The 16,770-nt window shown below is 43.2% G+C and overlaps 1 protein-coding gene across 1 annotated transcript in view; it reads right to left on the bottom strand.

Moving 5' to 3' along the window:
* DTNBP1 (dystrobrevin binding protein 1) overlaps positions 1-16,770 on the bottom strand; it is a 321,745-nt gene that overhangs the window by 254,303 nt on the left and 50,672 nt on the right. Inside the window, exon 4 of the mRNA XM_073631098.1 lies at positions 37-97. Coding sequence (XP_073487199.1) covers positions 37-97 — 61 coding nt within the window. The remainder of the gene's footprint in view (positions 1-36; positions 98-16,770) is intronic.

Genomic DNA, 16,770 nt, shown 5'->3' on the forward strand with positions numbered 1-16,770 from the left:
CCAAAACACATTAAGGTATACACTGATAACTCTTACCTCCCCAGCTCTAGCACATTCTCTTGCACCTTTGTGAAGGGAAGCCCAGGTGTCTTCGTACCTGTCAGGATATAACAAGGATATTTTTACATATACCTCAAAGGGGTTAATTAAGTGTGCCATTAGCTGAATAGCTTCTTTTTTTTTTTTTTTTTTAAATAGATAGATAGATAGATAGATAGATAGATAGATAGATAGATAGATAGATAGATAGATAGATAGATAGATAGATAGATAGATCAAATTTTCATGGAAGAGTGCATGGAGTTAGAGGAGAGCCGCGTGATCACCGAACGGTAAAACATGCTGTAACAGCTTACATTGAAACTGTCTCACTCTCACACAGCCCCGCCTCCTCCTAACCCCGTGTCTGTAATAGACAGAATGCGGGTCCAATACTGGAATGCATTCTATTACAGGCACAGGGTTAGGGGGAAGCGGGGCTGTGTGAGAGTGAGCAGAGCAGAGACAGTTTCAATGTAAGCTGTTACAGCGCGTTTTACCGCTCGGTGATCCCACGGCTCTCCTCTAACTCCAGTCATGATCCAGCCACCCCGGCAAGCCTGCAATGTGGGGCACGGTGAGGCTGCAATGATGGGCACTGGTGAGGCTGTGCTGAGGGGAACTGATAAAGTTGTTTTTAAAATTTATTTTTGAAACTTAATTCTGCATAAAACATTTACGTGTCATTTCATGAGATAATTTATGATAGCGTGATTAGGGGCAGGGTAAGGGTTGGATGGGGCAACTGGTGGCGAGTAACCCTTGAGACCTGGCTAGTAGCCCAGGACTTGGAATTTTGAGTATATATATATATATTTTTTTTTTTATGGTACACACATATATACGTATATACACACACACACACACACACACACACACACACCATATACGTACCTCATGGAGCCTGACCTTAAAACTCTCAGGATGTTGCTATTACTTTGCTAAGTGAGGCTCAGCCATTACTGTTCACCTTCACCAACATAGGTGTAAGCATTCAAACTCTGAGCTCAGAGCTGCTGCATAAGGGGAGAGAAAGTGCGTGTGATGGGAGAAGGTGAACAGTAATATCTGGGCCTCGCTTAATGTCCTAGCAATGTTATTTTTTTAAGGCCAGAAAATAACCGGGAAACCTGGGTCACAAAATCTTGCATGACCATGCCGAGAGGGCCCAGCCACATTATAAAAATCATGAAGCACTCCGAGGTGGAAACAAAGATCAGTGGATAAAGTCTTAACACAGCCAAACGCTGGAAAAAAACATCTATCCTAATAGGATACTAGCAAGATCGAAGGTAGGCTGATAGTTGAGGGTTTGGTCTACAGTTTTTTGGTTGCCAGTGTCCAATCCTCTTCTAGGTGGCCATTAAAAACAGAGAATGTTAAAGACTTCCAGTATCCCTCAATGGACGAGAAAGAAACATTTTACAGCTGTCAAGTGGCTGAGGATAAATATTCCAATGGGGACACCTGTTCCAGTGTCCGCTAACCCCTCACTTTGGGGAGATTTCCTACCCACTTTCATCTTCAGGAAAGGAAGTGATGGAAAATCTTCCCAGTGGGATACCAATAGTAAACATAACCTGACAGGTATTTTAAAGTAATTGTAAAGTCTCGTTTTTTTTTCCTTTAAAATTAACAAACATGTTATACTTACCGGCTCTGTTGCAGTGGATTTGCACAGAGCAGCCTTGATCCTCCTCCTCTCGGGTCCATCTTCTGTCATCCTGCCCCCTCCCTCCTGTTCAGTGTCCCCACTTGCTATGGGGCACCTGTGCTGAGTCACAGCTCCCTGTGTACATTCAGACACGGAAGCCCTGACCTGGCCCCACCCCGTCTCCTCTGATTGGCTAGCTGACTGATTGACAGCAGTGGGAGCCAATGGCGCTGCTACGGTGTCTCAGGAAGGAGAATCTCGGACAGAGAGGGACTCAGGTAAGTGTTCGGGGGGCTGCTACACACAGAAGGCTTTTTATCTTAATGCATAGAATGCATCTAGATAAAAAACCCTGCCTTTACAATCACTTTAACCCCCAAGAAAGCTTTAAAGGGTTTTGAGAGAAAGGAAAGTTTGACCTCTATTGCACATTATCCTTAATTACTAGAGGAGTTATCTAAGACCCCTTTCAAACTGGGGTGTTTTTTCAGGCGCTTTAGCGTTAAAAAAAGCACCTGTAAAGCGCCTGAAAGAAGCCTCACCTGCAATCCCAATGTGAAAGCCCGAGTGCTTTCACACTGGGGCGCTGTGCTGGCAGGGCATCAAAAAAAGTCCTGCAAGCAGCTTCTTTGCAGCACTTTCCTGTTTTTGCCAACGGGCTGGGTGTGCCGATGGACCGAGCCCTTTCACACTGCCAGCGCCCAAAATACGCCTGAAAAACGCCCCAGTGTGAAAAGGGTCTCAAGCGGTGCTTTACCAGCGTTTTTCGGGCGCTGGCAGTGTGAAAGGGCTCAGGCTTTCACATTGGGATTGCAGATGAGGCTTCTTTCAGGTGCTTTTTTTAACGCTAAAGCGCCTGAAAAATGCCTGAAAAATGCCCCAGTGTGAAAGGGGTCTAAGGAAAACAATCCAGGTGCTTGTTAAACAAACCAGTGCATATAGCAATGGCTGTAATCAATAACCTGCAGTATAATTTACAGCATGTTTTAGAGCAGCCTGAACCTGAAGGCACCCTGGCTGAAAAAAACTAGTTTAGAAGGCAGGCTCTATGAAATATATGACACAACAGTGCCTATACACAGTGCACAGTAAAATGTGTTGCAGAGATCAAGGAAGTACATATGTAGGGATCTTCATAAAGTAAGTGTACAAATAACAAAACTCCTTCAGATTAATAGGAGTAAACTATAAATAATTGAAATACGTGGAAATGAATACAGGATTTTAATTATGGCTATAGATACGCTTTAAAATGAGAGTAAACTCCCATGTATAATTTTAAATATAGGCTTACTTATAGGTACAGTAAATATCTCCCAAACGTGCACCATTTAGGAGATATTTACTTTAGATGCAGCCAATGACGTCACCAGCACATGTGCTCTGAAGGAACGGCATACCCATACTGTTCCTTCAGAGCCTTGCCATAAATAGGGACTCCCGCACTAACATCATCGCCAGCTTGGCCATTCATATTGCCAAAGACCGCAAACCCAGAAGGAAGAGGATGTGAAGATGTAATCGCCTTCAGTGGTCACAGCGTGCCACTAAAAGGCTTCATTTTCAGGTAAGTCTGTCATAATGTGCTAGTATGCGATGCATACTCACATATTATGACCTAAACTGCCCCAGGCCAAATTTTTTTTCTTGGATGCGGTTTACTACCGCTTTAATAAAGGTTTATATACACTGATGGCGATAGAAGGCTTGTAAATGCTTGGGGATTTGCAGATGAATAGCCAAATGCTACAGTGCTGTAGGGAAATAAGCGAGGAGTATAAAAATAATTACATTCTTCTAATAATTTGTTCATGCTTATTATATAAAATTTACAAAACAGCAAAAGAAAATTTCACAAATGTTGTTCAGTTGAGGACAGACTCGTACATGCAAAAACTGGATCTTTTAATAATAACTTGGCCACCGCTGTTAAGCTAGCCGCACACAACTAAGTGATTGTGACTGAAATGATTTCACAACGCTGTTCTCCCACAAGTAATTATCTCTGGCATGGAATGTATGGCTCTCCTAATTCTGCTCTGGACTGAAGCAAAAAGTATCCAGAATATTATTAGGATTTTGTAATCCTTTAATGAAAATGCCACGTGACCTACACCAGTTCAGAAAAAAATCTCAAGAAAATGGTAAGGATCCGCAACTTTTTTTTTTTTTTTCTTCCTTTTTAAACACCGGAAATCTGCAGACGGTATGACAAGCAAGAAAAGAGTTGGGTTACAAATACGGTTCGTAAATTTTACAGGTTTTGTAAGGCAAGGCCACATTTTGCACAAAGAAGCAGCATGGTGGCGATATGCTTTAACCTATTCACTGTCACCAGTGTAAGTGATACGGCAGAACAGAACCCACTTTCAGTTGGCCAATTTAGCATCCCTCACGTTGGCTGCATTCTTCACTTTGCTATATACGGTTGCTTTAGTGACCATAAACTTATATCAGAAGAGTATGCTTGACTTTGCCGATTTAACCACTTAAGAACCGAGCCTCTTTCTGAGATTTGTTGTTTAGAAGTTAAAAACATTTTTTTTCGCTAGAAAATTACTTGGCACCCCAGACATTATACATTTTTTTTTCTAACACCCTAGAGAATAAAATGGCGGTCGTTGCAATACTTTCTGTCACACCGTATTTGCGCAGTGGTCTTACAAGCGCACTTTTTTTGGAAAAAATACACTTTTTGAATTAAAAAAATAGTAAAGTTAGCCCAATTTTTTTTTTATATTGTGAAAGATAATGTTACGCGGAGTAAATTAACATTTTTTTTTAAATGATTTTTTTAAGTGACAATTTTTTTTCTTATTTATTTTACTTTTTATTTTTAAACTGTTTTTAAAAAAAATAAAAAATTGTCACTTTTATTCCTATTACAAGGGATGTAAACATCCCTTGTAATAGAAAAAAAGCATGACAGGACCTCTTAAATATGAGATCTGCGGTCAAAAAGTCCTCAGATCTCATATTTGTACTAAAATCCAATAAAAAAAAAAAGTCATTTAAAAAAAATGGCTCTTTAAGAGCTGTGGGAGGAAGTGACGTTTTGACATCGCTTTCGCCCAGCAATTGTATGGAGGCAGGTGGGGGCCATCTTCCCCTCACTCGTCTCCATACTTGACAAGAGACAACATGAGATTACCTCCGCCGCTGCCGACGGCTCTGGTAAGCGGCGGAGGGCACCGGATCGCGGTGGGAGTCCCTCTCCAGCCAATAAGTGATCTTGTGGCAAATCCGCCGCAGGGACAACTTTTATCCTGTAGCGGACCGCCCGCTGAAGAAGAGGATACCGGGGTTATGGCAGCTTGCTGCTGCCATAACGATATCCTCCTTCAAACAGCCGACGTAAAACTGCGGCGGGCGGTCCGTAAGTGGTTAAAGGAGGCTGCAGATCGCAGATTTTTTTAAAAACTGTGATTTGGCAAAAAGTTAAATTATTTTGCCCCCTGCACAGCCCGCTGCCATTTTTAGGCCCCTTTCACATGGGGCGGACTCTGCCAGGAGTCCACCTGCTCAGCGGGGAGCATGCATCGCATACTAACACATTACGAAATACTTACCTTAGAACGAAGCCCTCCAGTGGTGCGCTGTCACCGCTGACAGGGCTTCCATCTTCACCCAGTTTGCCTTCTGGGTTTGCGGGCTTCAGCTGTTTGACTGGCCGAGCCGCAACAATGGCACTCCCACGCATGCATGCGGGAGTCACGGCCATGGCATGGCTCTCGCAATGGACAGCATGTGCGGGTGACGTCACCGGCTGCTACTATAGTAAATATCTCCTAAACAGTGCACGTTTACCTGTAGGTACAAGTAAACAAGGGGGACTTTGTCCCCGCGAACACCTGAACACAGTTTTGGAACTTTGCCATGTGTTGGTAAAACTGTACATATCGCAACTACTTAGTGTATTCAAGTGAAATATACAGTGGAACCTTGGATTACTAATCTGTTCCAGGAGAATGCTTGTGATCCAAAGCACTCGCATATCAAAGTGAGTTTGCCCATAGAAGTCAATGGAAACTAAGATAATTTGTTCTGCATTGACTTCTATTGCATGCAATACTGCATGTGGCCAGAGGAGGGGGGGGGGGGGCGGAGAGACTCGGATATACTCAGAGACGGCTCGGCTGCACTTGGAAACCCTCAGGAAGGCTCAGAAAAGGAATATTTCCAGGTGTTTCCGAGTATTTCCGAACGGCTCCGAACCGTTCTGAGTGTCACCGGTGCCCCCGCACCTCTGGCCAAATGCGGTACTGCACACTGCAGAGGCTTGAATCCTGCTTGTTTTGCGAAACAACACTCGCAAACAGAGTCAGGATTTAAAAAGAAAATTGCTTGTACTGCGAAACGCTCTTTAACTGCGTTACTCGCGATCCGTTACTCACTGTACCTTGCTGTTTTCAGGATAAATTGGGCTTTTACTTGGTGGTAAATGGTAATAGATATCTCCTGATTTTTTTTAACATGATCAAAGGAAAACTTGCACAAAATAGTAAAATATATAATATCTTAGTGAACTGCTTTCAAACTGCACAACCGCTGCAATATGACTACAAAAATACCCACAATTAAATTTAAAAAAAAAACATTTGCAGTGCTTTGTTAGCACTACAAACTATTTGCTTTTAATTTTATTAAAAATATATGATTTCTGAAAAAAATGTAGCTGTATATTTCCCACATATGCATATATATTATTTGTTCTTTGTATCCGTAGTACGGCCCAGAAACAATAGTACACATTTTGCTATCTTTTATCCCATTTAAAACACACACGAACGTTGATAATAAAAAAAAAAGCTTGGCCTATTTCCCTGTAAACTCCAGTCACTTCTAGGAACAGTGAACGTCACCTAGCTCCGCCCTATGTTTAACGTCACGTCTTCATCGAGGGCTCAGGATTGGGTACCATAGGCCATGTTTTATCTAATACACAAGATGCAGGATAAAGCACAGCCAATGTTACCCAATCCTAAGCCCCTAATAAGGCCATGGGACGTGCCAAAAAATGCATATGGCGGAGCCAAGTGACATAATTGCTGTGTTCCAGGGAGTGACTGGAGTTAACAAGGAAAAAAAGGCTGTGTAGGCTGATTTTAACCCCTTCCCATCTGCAAATGACGGCTACAGTGCGGGCTTAGTTTGAACGTGCTTCCGGCGCGCTTTGTGAGCACCAAGTCCTTTTTTTTTTTAACTGACCAAAAATGCAGCAAGAAAAGTTTTTACCACCACAATGGAAGTACAATGGACAGTGTGAAGACATATGTAGAATTTAAAAAGGGATCCTTTTTTTTAAGCTAAAGGTGTCAATAATGGCCAACAACAAATTCATATTCATTTAAATTCATGATATCAATTAAACAAGTTGAATATAATACAATTATATATACAAAAATATATATTTTTTAAAAACTATCATTTTCGGTACCAAAATTTCCATTCGGCGCACCACTTCAAAAATCTCACCGTGCTTCTTACTAAATACCTCAGATTGTCTTCATTTTAAAAAGGGGTAATTTGGGGGGTATTTGTACTATCCTGTCATCCGCCTTCAGTATATCAGGATTGATCAATTTTCAAATATATATATGCACCATAGTTTGTAGACGCTATAATTTTTCTACAGACTAAATAATATACACTTATTGGGATTTTTTTTTTTTTTTTTTACCAAATACATGTAGCATAATACATTTTGGCCTAAATGTATTAAGTTTTTTTATTGGATTTGTTTTATAACAGAAAATAGAAAATATTGCTTTTTTTCCAAACTTTTCAGTCTTTTTTCCTTTATGTAATACAAAATAAAAAACCCAGTGGTGATCAAAAAAAAAAAGCTCTACTTGTGTGGGAAAAAAATGATATAAAGTTCATTTGTATACAGCGTTGCATTGCCAGTTAAAGTAGAGCAGTGCCGAATAGCAAATAATGCCCTGGTCATCAAAGGGGTAAAATCTTCTGGAGCTTAAGCGGTTAATACAACATAAATGACAGTTTTATACTATTTTATAAAAAGCACTATGAAAGTGTTTATGTTTTACTCTGACTGTTAATTCCTTGCTATAACCTTATAATACATGTCATTAAAACCAGATGAGAGCACAAGTCTGGTGAAAAGGTGATCACAATTTGAAGGTGGAATAAAGGTGGATTGCGAGTGATTTCACATTCACCGTATTTATTGGCGTATAACACACAGGCGTATAACAAGCACCCTAATTGTAAGAGGGTATTTTCAGGAAAAAAAACTTTCCACATTAGGCAGCCCCCCAGTCTCCTGGGACAGCACTTCCAGCATACTCTAAAGTTATGAAAATCCCCTTCTCATACGCTGCTCCTCCTGTGTCAGTATCATTGTAAATCGAAGCTTCTAAATTCCTCATTAACGACATTCTTTCATGGACTTGGTCAGGGGACCGCTCTCCTTCTCCAATCTAAAGCTACTGTCAAGGACTTGCTGGCCGTACAATAGCAGATGTGCAGAGGCAGAGGCCATTGCGCATTGTTCCAATGATGTTCCCCCTGGCAGGCACGTCCACGGGTTCGGGCGAACGCTTATGCGCAAACATGTACAAGCACGTGCCCCATTAGCATTGGCATCAATTGCAGTATATAGGGATGGCAGATGCTCTAGGGCCTTTGCTGTCTGATCTGCAGCTTTCCCCCGTATCCTGTTCCAGTGCCTGCCCTTTATCTGATTGTGGCCCAGCTTCCTGACTCCTCTGATTCTCTCCATTCCTGACCTAGGCTTACCTGACCCTTCATTCTTACTTCTGGATTCTCTGTTGCCAAACCTCTGAATGAACTTGACCATTCTTATTGATGTCTCCGATGTACCCGATTCTTCCGTGTATAACCTGGCTTGTCTGACTCTGCACCAGTCTCCTCCTTTTGCTTGCATCGATGGTACCCAGCACCAACAACCTGCCTGCATCTACAACACCCCTGCATCCACAGCCACTGCTGGCTGCTACAAGTGTCCCCTGCTACAGAGAACACCACGGGCACTCCTACCTCACCGTGCTTTCGCGGCCGCCATTGCAAACTCAGTGGTTCCTGAACCCGGGGCTGTGCAAGAGGCCTTCCTCTGCTTTTCAGGCTTACCCAAAAGGTACGCAACAGTATTATGACAGAGCCTGCAAGAAGAATCTCTACCATGGAGGAGGCCAACATCTCGCTCTTACACAGGCCGTTAAATCCCTGCAAGAGGGCTATACTCAGCTGGACGAACGGGTACAGTCCCTGGCTACCCCAACCAACCCTCCGACCAGCCTGGCAGGTCCACCTACAGCAATGATGCTGCCACCAGAACGGCGGGTTCCTACACCCAAACGATTCTCCGGATATCGGAGCAAGTTCTGGGCCTTCCACACCACCTGCCACTTATATTTTGCGCTCTGACCCCCAAACCTTTTCTCTGGAGGCCACAAAGGTGGGGTTCATCATCTCTCTCCTGCAAGGGGAACCTCAGTCCTGGGTGGGCCCATCAGTTACTGGAGAAGAATGATGCACAGGTTCAGGAGATGTCATCCTTTTTCAACGCAATGGCGCAACTATACGACGACACCCAACGTACCGTTATGACCGAAGCAGCCCTCCACACACTTCAGCAGGGTCAGCAAGCAGCTGAGGATTAGGTCTCAGACTTCAGACGTTGGAGTGAGGACACCCAATGGAATGACCCTGCCCTGCGACACCAATTTCGCTTTGGCCTCTCTGAGAATCTCAAGGATGAGCTTGCCTGGGTCGGTGTACCCAGTGCCCTGGAGGCCTTGATTACCCTGGCAATTCAAAATGACCGGCGGCTCCTTGAGCGTCGGGCAGAGAGGTTTACTAAATCTAACCAGCCTATCTGGATGACACCAAGGGCCCCAATCCCGGCTTTTCACACCCAGTCCAACTCAGCCTTGATATATACAGGTTCTGCCAGCTCGGCTCCCAATGAGCCGGAACCTATGCAAATTGGATTATTATTATTATTATACGGGATTTATGTAGCACCAACAATTTATGCAGCGCTTTACAATATAAAAAGGAGACAATACAGTTATAGTACAATAAAATACAAGAGGATTAAGAGGACCCTGCTTAGAAGAGCTTACAATCTAATATGGTGGGACAGGTGGTACAAAAGGTTGTAACTGTGGAGAATGAGCTGATGGAAGCGGTAGAAGATTAGTTGGAGACGTGATAGGCTTTCCTGAAGAGATGAGTTTTCAGGGATCACCTGAAGGTAGCAAGAGTAGGGGATAGCCGGACAGGTGGAGGTAGCCAGTTCCAGAGGATGGGAGAGGCTCTGGAGAAATCCCGGAGACAAGCATGGGAGGAGGAGACGAGAGAGCTTGAGAGTAGGAGGTCTTGAGAAGAGCAGAGAGGACAATTTGGGTGATATTTGGGGACAAGATTGGTAACGTAGCTTGGGGCAGAGTTGTGAATGGCTTTGTATGTTGTGGTTAGTATTTTGAATTTAAAAAACAAGGAGGATTTTCCCCAGGGTGGGGTTTTTAGGCAGAAAAATGCAATTATTGCATCAATATTATATAAAAAATATTATATTTTATTGTACAAAAAAAAAAAAAAAAAAAAAAAAAATCGCATGACACAAGGGTTAAAAATGAGATCCAGTAAAGAATGTTTACAAAGCTTGTAGGATCAGACACACATTATACAGACATATTTCCACACAACATTAAATATTGTCGACATCAGAAAATAAAACTTGACGCGTTTCAACCCACATATCAAGGGTCTTCTTCAGAGGTCAGTCTGTTAAGGAATATATAGTAAAGGTACACATGTGAAGACTTAATTGCGCACAATAAAAATAATGTACAGTGCATGTATGTGATATAATTACCCAGTAATGCGTGTCCAAAAAAAACAAAAGGCTTCCTAAGTGGAAATCCTTTTAAAGAAATGCCTATTCTCTCTCCCCGAGGGGTCTCAGAGCACCTCCACTGGCACAGCCACCAACACCGGAGCAAGAGTCCAACGATGTGGCTAACGAGAAGTCACACTAAAAGTCGCCCCCCCATCAGGCCAGATGAACAGATGGGGAGCAAGCCACACCTGCAGCGAAAACCCAGAACTATACTAAGAGGACACACCCATAATATATATCGGAAAGATTGTATCAAGGAGTATTTCTTCAATTAGATAGTCAGGTAGGAGGAACCCATCTGCATGCATACCATATATGCAGATTGTAGCCTCAGAGTGTTAAATACATACATATGTGAAAAAGAATAGTAAGTGAATAAAAGAAATTCATAAGACTGGTTGAAGTAACCAATTGGTTAAAAAATAAAGAGACCAAATGGTATACACCAGCTCGTTTAGATAAGGCGATTTAATGTTAGAAAGAACTAAGCGTATGGGTGATCGTGAATACTTAAAGCTGTGAGGGTGAAAAAAATGGTACGTGCAGTATATACTAACCTGCACATATTGAAAAGCAAGCAAGAACCAAGCGTGCAAGAATGAAAAATGTGACTGAAACAAAAAAAAAAAAAGAGTGCCCACAATGAGAGCAGACATGAGGTGACAAAATAGCCTTAAGTGTTTACCTCAAGAAGTGTAGAAACAAATATGAGGCTGCACCATATCGCCCTATATGATCAGACTAATTTGTGACCTAGCCCGGGATTGGCCACAAGTTGTGTCGGGCTCAGTGGATAAATATGCAAACCGAGTCGACAAGTCTGATTGGGCGAGCTTTAGTATGAGAGAATTCAAAGCCTTACGGACCACGTTGCCTCCCTTATCCGATGGTTTTATTGTGATTTTAGCATTATTGCATTCATCTGCAGTTAGATTTTGAGGACCTCTTTTTTCTTTATGTGGAAGCTTGGAGATGTCCCTTAGTGTTTGTTTTACAAAAATTTCTATGCTTGGATTCAAGCTAAGAGGAGGAAATTTGGCAGAAGGTTTCTTGAAACCTATTGCAGGATTCTGTGTGGATTTATTAGCATTTGAGAGTAAAGTCTCCAAATCGATTTGGTCTATCAGATCTAAGGTGTTATTTTCCTGAAAAAGGAGTGTCAGATCCCGTAAGGCTTTGAATTCTCTCATACTAAAGCTCGCCCAATCAGTTGTATCAATATTCGTATCTGTCTTTGCACGAAGGCTCTTAAGTAGTAGCCGTCGTGCAAAAAGCTGCAAATCAGTAATCACTTCAAATATATCAAAATTTTCTTGTGGAGAGAAAGTCGAGGCCCTGTACAGCTCGATCCCCCATAACAAGGGGATCGCAGCTGTACGGGCACTCCTACATCAGAGCCAGAAATATGATGAAGCAGTGAATGAATTTATCATCGATGGACTTGATTATATTCTACATCACAATTTTTTTTGTTTTAACAACTTCCACTACCTCCAGGTGCAAGTCGTGGCCATGGGCACTTGTTGTGCCCCGGCCTACGCCAACTTGTACCTGGGCGAGTGGGAGAAAGCCCTCCTAGATGACGGGGACCTCACCATGTACACGAGCCACATATCCTTGTGGCTACGGTACATTGATGACATCCTCGTTATCTGGGAGGGCTCGGAGGCAATGCTGCTTGAATTCCTTAACTGTATCAACCAGAATAAACATAATTTAAAGTTTACCATGACTTATGATCGCGACCAAATGACATTTTTGGATGTCAAACTAAGGCGTACCCCTGAGGATAAAATCTCTAGCACCCGGTTTCGGAAAAGCACCGCAGGAAACACGGTGCTTCATGCGGAAAGTTTTCACCCCACAGTACTAAAAAAGTCCATCCCGTATGGACAATACCTGAGTTTACACAGGAATTGTTCGGACGATACCCTTTTCAAACAAGAAGCTTATATCTTGCAAACCAGACTGTTAGCACGTAGCTACAGTCGTTCCTGCCTTCATAAGGCCTACAATAGAGTAGCTGCACAATCCCGATGCGATTTATTATCTAAAAAGAGAACGGCAGATGACCATGGTATGGATCCTACCAGGATCATTCTGCGGTTCTCCAGACAGCATCATGAGATTAGGAACATCATTCAAAAATACTGGCCCATACTCATGGATGATCCGAAGGTTCGTGGCTTCATTTCAAATAGCCCATCGATCACCTATAGACGTGCTACCTCGCTAAAAGACAAACTGGTTCAAAGCAAGGTTTAAGGATGGACAGAAAAGATCAAAACACTGCTCAACCTTCGGATCGTTCCCATGCGTACACTGCTCTTTCTGCCAATATATAAGACGGGATAAAATATTCCGCCTTCCGAATGGGATATTGTTCAAGCCCGTGCACTTTACCAACTGCCAGACACGAAGGGTAGTATACCTCATGTCATGCGAATGTGGGGCATACTACGTCGGTAAAACGATACAAGAATTTCACCGTCGTATGTCCAAGCACATTTATCATTTGCAAATTGGTAATCACTACTTACCACTTGGACGACATGTAGTGAGAGTACATAATTACAAGATGCCCAAGGTATCCTTCACAGCACTCGATTGGGTACATATACCGGATCGAGGTGGTGATTGGAACAAAATCCTGTTACAACACGAACAGAGGTGGATATTCTAATTGAATGCCACCTCGTTCCCGGGACTAAACGAGGCCATCTCGTTTGCCCCATTTTTTAAAAGGCTTTGTTTCTGGAAAAACTCATTAACGTCTTTCTGGCTTTCCTCCAATAATAAAGAACCTTCCTTGGTCATTGTGGCTCCCTTTTGTTCCCCCCCCCCCCTTTGGATGTTTTGGTTTTGCTTTATTTGGTTCTATTTTGTATATATTATTTGATATTTTTCTTTTCCCCCTTTATTTTTTTTTCTTATTTTTGATTGTAATTGTAGATTTACCAAGATATGCGATTGTTTTTCCTTGCATGTACTGATGTCTCATATGCACGTACATTAAAATCAAATGAATATATTAGCCTGGGAGCACATACCCACGCATGCCATAGATTATTAGTTTTTACACATTTATCCTTGTATGCTCCAAGTAGATGCAAATGATTATTATGCCCTTTTTTTTGCCTGTCCTTTTCCCCTCTGGAGTCTGGCAGCTCTGCTACCGCCGCTTCTGGGCCGGGGATTTTCCCTCTGATGTGTCTCCCCGGAAAGGGGGGGGGGGCCGTCTCTCGCTGTTGGCTCTTCCCCCTCTTCCCCATTAGGCACCCGGGCTGCTACATTGGGGACGTTTCCTCCTTGCCGGCGGCGTTCAAGAACATCCTCGGACATCCCCGGTCACTGCGCATGCGTGGGGCCTTAGTATATTTCTGGGTTTTCGCTGCAGGTGTGGCTTGCTCCCCAACCGTTCATCTGGCCTGATGGGGGGCGACTTTTAGTGTGACTTCTCGTAAGCCACATCGTTGTACTCTTGCTACGGTGTTGGTGGCCGTACCAGTGGAGGTGCTCTGAGACCCCTCGGGGAGAGAGAATAGGCATTTCTTTAAAAGGATCTCCATTTAGGAAGCCTTTTGTTTTTTTTCGGACCTGCATTACTGGGTAATTATAATCACATACATGCACTGTACATTATTTTTATTGTGCGCAATTAAGTCTTCACATGTGTACCTTTACTATGTATTCCTTAACAGACTGACCTCTGAAGAAGACCCTTGATATATGGGTTAAAACGCGTCAAGTTTTATTTTCTGATGTCGACAATATTTGTTTAATGTTGTTATGGAAATATGTCTGTATAATGTGTGTCTGATCCTACAAGCTTTGTAAACATTCTTTACTGGAGCTCATTCTTAACCCTTGTGTCATGCGATTTTTTTGTACAATAAATTATAATATTTTTTTATATAATATTGATTCAATAATTGCATTTTGCTGCCTAAAAACCCCACCCTGGGGAAAATCCTCCTTTTTTTGTTTCTACTATCAGGGGCGAGCAGCACTTTTCCCCTCTTTTTTGTGTCCTTCCTTTGCAGTATTTTGAATTTAATTTGCTGGGTGATTGGAGGAGAGGGTTGGCAGACACTGAGCGGTTGGTAAGGTGGATAAGTCTGGCAGCAGCATTCATGATAGACTGAAGAGGAGATAGACTATGGAGAGGCAGGCCAATGAGAAGGGAGTTGCAATAGTCAAGACGAGAGATAACAAGGGAGTGAATGAGGAGCTTGGTGGTTTCATTTGTTAAAAAGGGGCGAAATTTAGAGATGTTATGGAGGTGAATGTCTACAAACTTTTGATAACGATTGGACTTGGGGCTGAAATGACAAGTCAGAGTCTAGGATTACACCTAGTACCCTGGCGTGAGGGGAGGGACTGATAGTTGCATTGTTGATTTTGATGGAAAAGTCATGGGAGTGGGGCACGGGCAGGGGGGAATATTAATAGCTCAGTTTTAGAGAGATTTAGTTTAAGGAAGTGGTGCGACATCCATGCTGATATGTCAGTTAGTAAGTTAGTAATGTGAGAGGAGACTGAAGGAGTGAGGTGAGAAGTAGACAGATAGATTTGTGTGTCATCTGCGTATAAGTGGTATTGGAAGCTGTGGGTAATTATCAAGTGACCAAGGGAATAGGTGTAGATCTGCATTATCTCCTGAAGAGTGTCTGCAGCGCAGACAGAGGTACCTATGCTTATACACCAGCCCAACATAAGGAACTCCTAAGCTTGGATGATATTTCTTCTCCACTATTCCCCATCATCCTGGGCCTACCTTGGCTCCAAGCCCATAACCCTCAGATCGATTGGATCACTGGAGAAATCAAGTTTCAGTCCCAATACTGCCAAGAACACTGTTCCTGGGCCTCTGAGGCCGCAACCGCATTACTATGCATGGACTCCAACCCGGAGACAAGTCAGCCTGCACCCAAGGCCTATGAGGAATACCAAGAGGTTTTCAGTAAACAGGGGGCAGACACGCTGCCTCCCCATAGACCATATGACTGCCCCAGTTACTCCCTGGGGCTGAGATCCCCTTTAGATGCATCTTTCCCCTGTCTGAGAAAGAACAAGGAGCACTAAGGGAGTACGTGAACGAGAATCTAAAGAAAGGATTTATACGCCCGTCCACATCCCCCCGCTGGGGCTGGAATCTTTTTTGTGACCAAGAAAGACCAATCCTTATGGCAATTTGTTGATTACAGAGAACTAAATAAGATCACTGTTAAGAACCGCTATCCTCTCACCTTCATGCCTGAGCTATTCCAAAAAGCCGAGAGCAGCAACCGTCTTCACCAAACTGGACCTAAGAGGAGCTTACAACTTGGTCCGCATCAGAGAAGGGGACGAGTGGAAGACAGCTTTTCACACCAGGTTTGGCCACTACAAATATTTGGTGTTGCCTTTTGGCCTATGCAATTCGCCAGCCACCTTCCAACACTTTATCAACGATGTCTTCCGGGACTTTCTAGACATCTTTGTCATTGTGTATCTGGATGATATCCTAACTTTTTCCTTGTCCCTGAATGCCCACTGGGGACATGTCAAGAGTGTCCTGCTCCAACTTCGCCAACACAGGCTCTATGCCAAACTGAAGAAATGTGAGTTAAATGCCTGAGTATCCAGTTTTTGGGGTCGATGATCTCTCCAGCAGGAATCAAGATGGACCCCCAAAAAGTTTCCGCAATACTGGATTGGCCGGCACCCACCGACAAGAAGGGGGTGCAGCAATTCATAGGATTCGCCAACTTCTATAGGAGATTCATCAAGGGGTTCTCAGCTATTATAACCCTCGTCACCCAGTTAACCAAGTCGCACCCCCGATTCAACTGGAGTACAGAAGCACAAGAGCGTTCCAGACCTTAAAAAAAAAAAAAAAAAAAACTGTTCACCTCTGCACTGATTCTAAGCCACCCTAACCCAGCATTACCCTACATTCTGGAGGTAGATGCCTCAGAGTCAGCAATAGGAGCAGTGGTGTCACAACGTCAAGGATTGAAAGACTCGATGCACCCCATAGCTGCCTTCTCCCGCTGACTCTCCCCAGCTGAGAGAAATTATGTTGTGGGTGACCGAGAATTACTCGCCATTAAAGCGGCGTTAGAAGAATGGAGATACCTACTCGCAGGCACAGCACACCCCATACTGATCTACATGGATCACAAGAACTTAGAATAACTACAAT

Source organism: Aquarana catesbeiana, linkage group LG05 (genome assembly GCF_042186555.1).
Source record: "Aquarana catesbeiana isolate 2022-GZ linkage group LG05, ASM4218655v1, whole genome shotgun sequence".
Classification (NCBI taxonomy): Eukaryota; Metazoa; Chordata; class Amphibia; order Anura; family Ranidae; genus Aquarana; species Aquarana catesbeiana.